This window comes from Embiotoca jacksoni, unplaced genomic scaffold (genome assembly GCF_022577435.1).
Source record: "Embiotoca jacksoni isolate LCO1_2020_lvr unplaced genomic scaffold, fEmbJac1.0.p SCAF_36, whole genome shotgun sequence".
Taxonomy (NCBI): Eukaryota; Metazoa; Chordata; class Actinopteri; family Embiotocidae; genus Embiotoca; species Embiotoca jacksoni.
This window is the reverse complement of record NW_027185388.1, coordinates 944,512-954,511: the sequence shown is the minus strand read 5'-3', so window position 1 is coordinate 954,511 and position 10,000 is coordinate 944,512. Positions and strand designations below refer to the sequence as shown.

Here is a 10,000-nt window from a genome sequence, read left to right as displayed (position 1 = left end):
TGTTGTATAACAGGCAGGCGCCTCGGTCTTGACCGCATCGCTATCATTTTTCCATATTTTAAACACAACACTTCACGATTCAAACAAACTTAAGATGAATGCTAAACAACAACAAGGGTCGCGGCGCGGCCACTTCAGCCTTCAACTTCCGACTTCCTGGTCATAAACTCAAGAGGTACTTCTACAGCGTCCGCTCCTCTCCGTCCTGCAACGCCGTGAAAGTCAAGCGAGGTTTTCGTACTTCTGGAAGCAGAACTCAAGAAGTTTCCAGTTTCACTTCGGGGCCCTCCGTAAAAAACCTTCGACGGTCAAAACAAAGTTATCGGACCGTGAGATCTGTGTGCGTTTGTGTGCTGCTAATACGGCCACCGGTTACTCAGACAACACGTTGGCTTAGCAGTGGGAACGCCGCTGAACACACCTGAAAGCAACAATTATACTAAACACCGTTTACTGTCCGTCTTTCTGACGACGAGCGTGGTGTTTAAATATCGGATCCTCCGCGGGGGACGAAGATCTTCTCTCTCTTTCTCTCTGGAACGACTTCTTTGTTGTATTTGGCATACGTTGTCATTATTTTCACCATTTTCTCACCTTGACATACTGAAGAATTTTTGCAGCTTTTTGTCTGCTGCGCCTACAGTTTGGACGCAGATGGTTGGAGAAGTCCAAAAAAAACAAACAAAAAAAGTAAAAAGAAAGAGCTGATTGCCAAGCTTTCTTTTTTCTTTTTGGTATTGTTTTTTTAGAGCGGACGCAAATATTGCCAATTTGGCATTCAATCTAATGTGACCCACCTCTGTAACAATTAAATTACTCCAGAGATTTTGTTTTTTGCTCTTCTGATAAGATTTCAGAAAAAAGCTGCTCCAGACCTACAAAAATTCAGGATACGACTGTTTTTCAAAGGTCGAGCGGCTTCGCACGCGATCTGTAAACTCATCTTGACGTGTTGGTTAGTTCGCGCCACCAGTAGCTCGCTGAAGGTTCGAACGATATGTCGCGTTTCCCATATATACACTAGAGCCACCCGACTCTATTTGGCAATTAATTTAAGCATTTCGTATGCATACATTTTTTTTTTACCCTGTCCAAGAAATTCAGTTCAGATTTGTGTCAGAGCAGCAGAGGTTAAGCTTCGCCCTCTGTGAAACACAGAGATCAGAGGACACAAACTCTCACACCGAGCTGGAAACTCGGATACTTAGGTAAAAAAAATTAGGTAAAAAAAACAAAAACGTGAATACAATAATATTTGGCTGCGACCTCAACAGCAGAGATTAAAAGCGCTCCAAGTTTCAAACGGTGTCCAACCAAATACTGTTTTGACTTAAACGCGTGTTTCCTTCAGGAGGGTCCGAATCAAAGGAGAAACACTGGATTTAGTTTGTTAAATCTGATATTAGAACGATTCATTTGACACTTTTCAAACCAGTTTGGCCACTCAAGAGTTGCGCAGGCGCGTTACTAAACTATGAGCAGCTCTCGGGTCACTTGTGTTTTTGTCAAAGTAGCTCTGAGGAAAAAAAAAAAAAAAAAGGGTTGGAGGCCTGTTTGTTGTTTATATCGTAAATATTAAATAAATAAAAACAAACTGCAATTTCTGTGAAATGTTCTGCGGTTTTGAGGTTGATTTTATTTTGCTATTTGAGACACGTGATCATTCCCCTAAAAATAAACTACCTAATGACAGAGTCATTAGATTGCATTGTGCTGAACGCATGCGGAATATTTTTCTTGTATCATTTCAGACACTTCGTTGCGTTGCTCACTTACGTCTCTCTTTCGAGGCCCTCGACTCTCTTTTTAATATGCTCCATCCTCACTCTACAATAAATCTCTCGCTCGCTTGCATTTGCCTCTCTCCCTTCTTCTCCTTTTTCTTCTTCTTCTCCTCTGCTCGCTCAAATAAATCTCCCCCCCCTCCTCCCTCCCTCCCCCCGAATCTACAAAACACATTCAAACATACGTGCGCACGAGGCTCGCACACAAACAGACACACACACACACACACACACACACACACACACACAGCCCTCCAGGCAGCAGCCACAAAGGCCTCATATTAATAAATCTGCTCCTTTATTGGTGCTGAGAGTCTCTGGCAGAGGGAGAAAGAGAGAGAGAGAGGAAGCGGGGAGGAGATGATGGAGGGAGGGGGGGGGGGCAGGAGACGCAGAGATCACCAGAGGGGAGGAGGAGGAGGAGGAGGAGGAGGTGACTGACTGACTGTAGCCATATCATCAGCACAAGGCGAGCGGAGGGAGAGAGAGACGGGAGGAGATAAAGAGAAAAGGACAAGTGCATCATCAACAAGCACACACACACACACACACACACACACACACACACACACACACACACACACACACACACACAGTTGCTATCGACGACAGCCCTGAGATAACGAGCAGCACCTGAGTGGGTGTCGTCCACACCTGCATTTTTTTTTTTTTTTTTTATAAACGTCCTCCGCGATCTGGCGGTATTATTGAGGACACCCGGCTGATCCGGTCGGAGCGGGTTTGCCGGGTGGGTGGGTGGGTGAGGGTGGGGGGGGGGGGGGGGGGGGGGGGGCAAACAAACCCCCTGGAGGTGGGCTTGTCGGTAATGACAGCAGCTAGCTTGGCTTAGCGGTCCAATCTCAGCCATCAGTCAGCTGTGACAGATTGGGGATATGAGCTAAGGAGCCGTTTAGCTTTGGTGTTTGCTGTGGTGCGTCTGTGTGTGTGTCTGTGTGTGTGTGTGTGTGTGTGTGTGTGTGTGTGTGTGTGTGTGTGTGTGTGTGTGTGTGTGTGTGTGTGTGTGTGTGTGTGTCCGGGGGTGGAGGAGGAGCAGAGGGTAGGAGAGGGTGAGGGGGAGTGGAGGGCTATCAGTGCTGCTAGTGTTGCAGAGGCATCAATACACTCTCGACAGGCCATTTTCCTATGCCTATTCCCAGCCCCGGCTTGTTGCTGGGGCAACTACCGCCATTTTACCTTCCCTGGCTGCACCTCTGGAAGATTTTTATAAAACAGCAATCCCACGTTCTGCTCAAAGAATCTCAGCTCCTGTTTTTTATTTTTTATTTTTTATTTCTGCGTGTAAAAAAAAAAAAAAAGGGAGTTAATTTAATAGAAAACACAGCGAGTGTTTCGTAAAAGCTCCTCCAGCCACTGACAAGCAGAAATTGTAGGTTGTTTTATCGGGTCGAGATTTGCGCGACACCCCTCCTCCCCTAAACACGGTCGTTTTATCGCCGCGCTCTGTGATCATGTGGAGACCCTGAAATCAGAGCTGAAGCTGCAGACGGGCTACGGATACAAAAAAAAATGAAACTGGACCAACGCGGATGAAACACCTTCGACGAGCCGCATCGATTAAAAGAAAAAAAGAGTTCGCTCACCTGTCCGTGAGGCTGCATGGCGCTGTAGGGCATGTTCTGGTTCAACACCTTCTGCTTCATCAGCAGCATCCTCTTCTGCTCCTCGCTCAGGTGGGCCGTCTGCCCCGGGATCGGACCTTGCGTCTGCCCCGGCCCCGCCCCTTGGCCGCCGCCGCCTCCCGCCCCGCCCATGTACGGAGGCATCATGGGGTTCTTGACCTGATTGTTCCCCCCCATGGGCGGAGTCATCCTCTGACCTAAGTGGTCCACGCCGCTGCCGCTGAAGTGGCTGAGCGGCTTGGTGTTGTTGTAGGACAACATGGCCGCCGTCTGCTGCTGCTGCTGCTTGGACAGGGCGCTCTGGTTGATGCTGTTCGGCTGCTGCTGGCCCATCATGCCCATGTGGTTGTGAGGGAGGTAGTTGTTCATGGGGGCTTTGGGCCCGTTGTTGGGGGCCATCCCAGCCACTAGAGGGCCCTGTGGTGCGTTAAAGGCTTGCGGTGGGTACATCATGGGGCTGTTGGGTTTGTCCTGGTTAAAGGGTCCCGAGTTGTAGGGGCTGGTCGGAGCGCCGGCGGGGGACCAGTTCGCCGCCTGCTGCTGCTGCTGCTGCTGCTGCTGCTGCTTCTGCTGCAGCAGTTTGGCGCGTTGCTGAGCCATCGCTTTCAGCTGCTCCGCCGGCGACAGCTCCGGCGTCACCGGCCCGACGGGCTGACCTCCGGGCGCGACCCCGGCCGCTCCGGGTCCCGTGCCCGCCTGGCTGACCCCGGGGCCTGGGTTCATCATGTATCCGTTCCCGGGCCGAGAGACTGCTTGCGTCTGAGCCTGGGTGGGAGTCTGAGGCGAGCGGGCCACGCAGTTGTGCAGTGGCGAACCCGACGCCATGGCAACGGCCGGAGACTGCTGCAGAGGCTGCTGAGGAGGCGTCCCGTTGGCAGTGGTGGCAAACTGAGGGCCTGATGACGACGGTCGCACCTGAGAAGAGGAAGCAAAAGCATGAAAACCACTCCTGAGAATATAAATGAAGAGTCCAACATGAAGCTGGGAGGCAATTAGCTGAGCATGAAGGGGAGAGGAGCATTCTGGGAGTTAAAAAAATCAACGCTAAAATGTTCTAATGAACATGGTCTCTAGTTAATATAATATGAATACGAACAGCAAACTCAAAATGATAATTGGATGTTTTACGGGGAGTCTTGTTCTCACAAGGTTTGGTTCCATCTAACAGAGTCCTACAGTACCGTGATCACCAACACAGCCTGACGCTCGGTACATTAACACTGGATGGATGAATAAACAGACGAAGCACACGACTCCCCCTAAACAAACTTGTTTTTACTTTTCTATCTGTGAGTTACCTGGTTGAGGTGAGTGGCACCGGTTCACGAAACTACCAACATCATTTCTTTTATTTTTAGTCTAACTCGTGGATGTCTGTTTAAGACCTCCATTATAAAACCTCTTTACATGAATACCCCTAGACACCGTGTAGGCCTTTTTATGTTTACAGTTTCAATAAAATGTTGGCCTTTTAAATCAGGTCAAATGATCTACTTCCTAAAAGAAGTGGGTCAGAAACAATTCGGAAACCAGAACTGATGAAAAAAAACAACATCTAAAAAGTTCTCTGGCAAATTCGACTCATTTACCCAGAATTGTTGCATCAGAAAAAAATTGTTTATACATTTTTTATGAATTGTTGCTGCTGTGATGTTGTGTGTCTGATACAACTGTAAGAACATAGACATTTAAATGCATGAAACTAATAACACTAAAAACAAGTGGCATGGCGGGTACTGACCTGTGGTGAACCCATGGGAACCTGCGGGCCTCCATGCGGAGGCTGAGGAGGAGGAGCCAGCGCTGCTGCTGACGCCGCCCCGCCTCCCGGCGCCGTCGTGTTCCCCGCCGCTTCCTGTGGACCCGGCGTCTGATTGTTCGCCGGCCTGCCGAACTCCGCCTCCTTCTTGTCCTCGAAGTCCTCGTTGAAGAGGTCGTGCATGTCGTCCTCCGGCACCGTGTTGGCCAGCTCGTCGATCAGCTCCTGCCACTCCTGGTCGTTGAGGTTGATGTCGGAGAACAGTTTGTTCTGGTTGGACAGGGACTGCGGGTCGGAGGACTCCATCCCGCCTCCGTCGTCCAGCGGCTCCTGCTTCAGGTCCTTGAGGAGGCCGAAGCTGTCCTCCAAGTCCAGCGAGCCATTCAGCTTCATGTCCGGGAGGTGGCTGCCGCCGTTCTTGCCCAGCTCGTCGGACGCCCGGCCCACGTGGGTGCCGTTGCTGTTCGTAGTGTTGTTTCCGGTGGAGGTGTTGGGCCCGCTGAGCAAGGGCTTAATGTCCATTTGGTGGTGCAGCGGAGAGATTGGCGGCACATTGTTGTTGTTGTTGTTAGGAAGACCGGTGAGCGAGTCCAAACCGCCGGAGCCGTCTTTCCGTACCCGCTTGGTGGTCGGCGAGTAGCTGCCTCCGTCGCAGATGCCGTTCTGGTCTCCGTTGAGGGGCGATCGCGCGCTGTCCAGTTTCCTCTTCACCGTCTCCTGCAGCTGGAACAAAACAGGAGAATAAGATATTAAAAAACCTGGAGGCCCTCCACGGACGGGACGCGCTAGCAGGAGGAACTTTTCAGAGGTCTACTGGGTGCTAATGATGGAAAACAACACGAGATACAAATCAATACGGCAGCGGGCTGCTGCCGCACGACACACCGAGAACTGTCATGAGAAGGCGAGAGGTGTGCAGAAAATCAAAATATCACCGAGACAAATCAATTCTACTTTCAGTCTGGATTCAATCTGGCTGAAATAATGGGCGCACCAACGAAGGGAGCGTTTCCTGGATTCTGCACACATGTGTAGGCGTGTAGCAGTATAACAAAAAGGCACGGGAAGACCAGCGACCTTCTCAACGAGAGCATCAGCCGACGAATCTGAATCCACACCTCCCCCCTCCTCCCCCACCCCCGCCTTCAGCGTGACCGTAGGCGGCCACGGGATAACAACGGGGGTGCTAACGTACGCCGGCTGGCAGGTCGGGCAATCACTGTCATAGAGCCGGGCGGGAGAGGGGAGGGGGGGGTAGGGGGGGGGTGAAGAGGGGACGGAGGGAAAAAAAAAAAAGGACAGAGACGAGGCAAGAGAGACGACGTGAAGGACACCACGAAGACACAGCCGGGAATCACACCGTTAGCGCTGACGGGGGAAAGTAAAGGGTCGTTTTTTTACAGCTAGCTCACAATCGTGTCGGACTGATGACACCGGGCGAATGGCTCAGAGAAGCGGCGACACTTTTATTTTAGAAAATGTAAACTATGACGGAGGGAAAATGGACTTCTCTTTAGGTAAATTAATATGGAAAAAACTGTCAAGAATGGATCTGCGGCGGTAGAAAGGTTCGGACTTTGACTTTGACACCACAAACACAGGATGAAGCGGTATAGCTGCGGGTAAAGAAAGGGAATACAACTAAGTTGTAATGGAAAAAAAAAAAAAAGGGAAAAAAGAGGAGTTAAAGTGGCTGATAGTTTAGGTTTCTCTGCAATTTCTGTGCAATTTAATAAACTCTCAGTCTCAATTTTACCCCCAACTCCTGCTAATTTCAAACTCTAATGAAGTTGGCAGGAGAATAGCAGATGCTATTAAAATGACGGATGGGAAGCAGGGACCTCATTTATGAAAGGTTCCCAAGGTACAAATTTTTATGCTCCCCACCCGAATCCGAGCCAGAGATTAAGATACAAACTCAAAACGATGATCTTTTCCGTCGCCGATAGCGGTGTAGCTCTACTTTTAATTTCGTAGCACAAAGAGCGGTATCACGGCAAAGCGTGAAATAGACACGCCCGTCCACGACAGCAAAACGTTACGCAGCCACGCTTGCCCACGTCTAGGCGTGATAGTTACATGTTTTGCTGCAGTCGACCAGCGTGTCTATTGCACACTTTGTAGGTGTGAAGCTCGTACACGCAAAAATGTCACATGACGAAGGATCATGTGACCGTGGGTGCCGCAAACAAAGGTCTCCAGACCAAGTACTGACCCAAACTGTGTGGTTATTTCCGAGCCCTGCATGTGTTTTTGCTAACGGTTCCGGCAAGCGTAGCTATCTCACGTTCTGCTGTAGTGGAAGGGCGTGTCTATTTCACGCTTTACCGGTTGTAAATTCTTAAAACGGGAAAAAAAATAAAAAAAATAATGATCTATTGGACATTTTGACAGTAGCTGATTTATGAGGCAAATTTTTTTTTATAAAGATTGTTAAGTATTGAAAAAATACATAACCCTGCATTGCATTAACGGTTATATAACTATATAACTATAAATTATAAATTCACAAAAGACAAAAAAAACCAAAAAAGGTACAAAACCTGCCTCCGCCATTCCTTCCAACCAACGCACACACTTGAGCAAACACATACAAACGTAAAAGGACTCGTGTACATTGATGAGAGTTATTTATACAGTACGTGTCTCCTGCACATCTACATTTCAAACAGCCTTCTGTAGGACAAAAAGAGAGGAGCTCAGACGCAGTCAAATATTTTGTAAAATCCACACTCTCAGCTGTCACATGTGAAAGAGTCAAACACACACACACACACACACACACACACACGCATGCGCGCACACACACACACACACACACACACACACACACACTGATACAAGTATGTGTGCAAACGCACACTTTGCTCTTTGTTATTCAGATGGAACAACAGACAAAATATATTCAGATTGTATTCTGACCCGGAGGTGGACCCATTCAAGCTGGCAGAAACACACACACACACACACACTCCAGTAAACCAAGAAATTCAAAAGAAAAGGATGATATTCATGCTCTGTGGTGTGTGTGTGTGTGTGTGTGTGTGTGTGTGTGTGTGTGTGTGTGTGTGTGTGTGTGTGTGTGTGAGAGAGGTGGAAGTGGGGAGGGCTGTCAGGTTGGCTTCCTCCTCTGTTCCCCACGCTGACTGACAGTCAACCTAATTATCTTTATGACATGATAAACACTATTAGTATTGACAGCCAAAACTACAGTGTGTGTGTGCGTGTGTGTGTGCGCGTGTGTGTGTGTGTGTGCGTGTGTCTGTGTGTGTGTGTGTGTGTGTGTGTGTGTGTGTGTGTGTGCGTGTGTGTGTGTCTGTGCGTGTGTGTGTGTCTGTGCGTGTTGCTGCCGTAGCCATTAAAGCAACAGCTGAGAAAAAGAAACACACACACATCTCAGGCGTCACGACACGCCTCCACCAGCTCCGTGTGTGTGTGTGTGTGTGTGTGTGTGTGTGTGTGGTCCTGCAATCAATGGGTTTAAATAATTCAGCTCTCCTGTACGCTGGGTTGTGTGTGTGTGTGTGTGTGTGTGCGTGCGTGCGTGCGTGCGTGCGTCTGTGCGTTACAGGCTTTCCCTAAATGCCAGTGACTCATGTTGATAATAACAGACTCGCTTTTCAAAGCCCACCTATAAAAACTCCCATAATTATCCAGGTGGTGTGAACTGTAGCGCCCTCCCACACAGACGCACGAACGGCACACTCTCACAGAGGTTTTTTTTTTTTTTTTTCCGTATACACACACCCACCAATAAAAAAAATAAATAAATAAAACAACAAAAAGAGAAACCATTTAGCCATTTAACCCTGTTGATAAAATTCTGAATGCAGAGACAGAAACAAAGAAAGCGTTTCTGTCTGCTCGGCGCTGTGTGAGTCAGCACGCCGGCAGCCGGAGGGAACGTGACAGCGTGAATGACAAAACTGCACAGAATACTTTATATAAACTGCAAGTTAATTAATCATTTGTTTTCCTTTTGTGCAATTAGCAACCTAATTACACCTCTTGAGTTACAGTAATGTACCTGTCACGCACGGGAAACAGAAGCTGACAATATTTTTATTTGGCCTGACAAATGAAAATGGAGTCGTTTGGAGTCGGAGCGGCGAGGACAAAGAATTTTTGAAGTAGTTTAATCAAGCTGTGGAGTGCTTAGTGAAAGAGAGACAGAGAGAGAGAGAAAGAGAGAAAGAGAGCCAGAGGGAGTTTAAAAAAAAAAAAAAAAAAAAAAGAGCATCGGAGTTAAAAAAGGACGGGAGGATGTAAAAGAGCAAAGAGAGGAGGAAAGAAGAGGAAAGAGAGCGCCGCTTGTTTCCCCTCTTCTGCGTCTCTGTGTGTGTATTCTTTGACATAAACACCTGCTGACTGCTCCTCTGCCTGCTCCCACAACACACACACACACACACACACACACACACACACACACACACACACACACACACACACACACACACACACACACACACACACCGAGAGGGAACGACAAAGACTCGCGGAGGCAAAGGTGAGAGAGACACACACACACACTCGACGACGAGGAAGAAGGGATTTATTTGTCAGGCAGATGGTCTTTTCTTTTTTTTTTTTTCTTTTAGAGTGAGAGGAGCTACCAGAACATGAAGATGAAGAGGAGGAGGAGGAGAGAGAGGAGGTGGAGGTGGAGGTGGAGATGTAGAGGGCTGGGGAGAGGGGGGGGGGGGGGGGGAGTAGATAGGTGGCTTGATGGAAAGGCATAGCGCGCCAAATGACAGCGGGGAGCCAACGATGAGAGGGTGATCAGAGCGCGAGAGTCGGGAGGGGAGGGGAGGGGAGAG

At 48.8% G+C, this 10,000-nt stretch overlaps 1 protein-coding gene across 1 annotated transcript in view; it reads right to left on the bottom strand.

Moving 5' to 3' along the window:
* The window catches only part of maml3 (mastermind-like transcriptional coactivator 3), a 103,833-nt gene that overhangs the window by 46,338 nt on the left and 47,495 nt on the right, over positions 1–10,000 (bottom strand). The window contains exons 2-3 of the mRNA XM_069165800.1: positions 5,166–5,906; positions 3,386–4,339 (exon numbers count right to left, since the gene is read on the bottom strand). Coding sequence (XP_069021901.1) covers positions 3,386–4,339; positions 5,166–5,906 — 1,695 coding nt within the window. The remainder of the gene's footprint in view (positions 1–3,385; positions 4,340–5,165; positions 5,907–10,000) is intronic.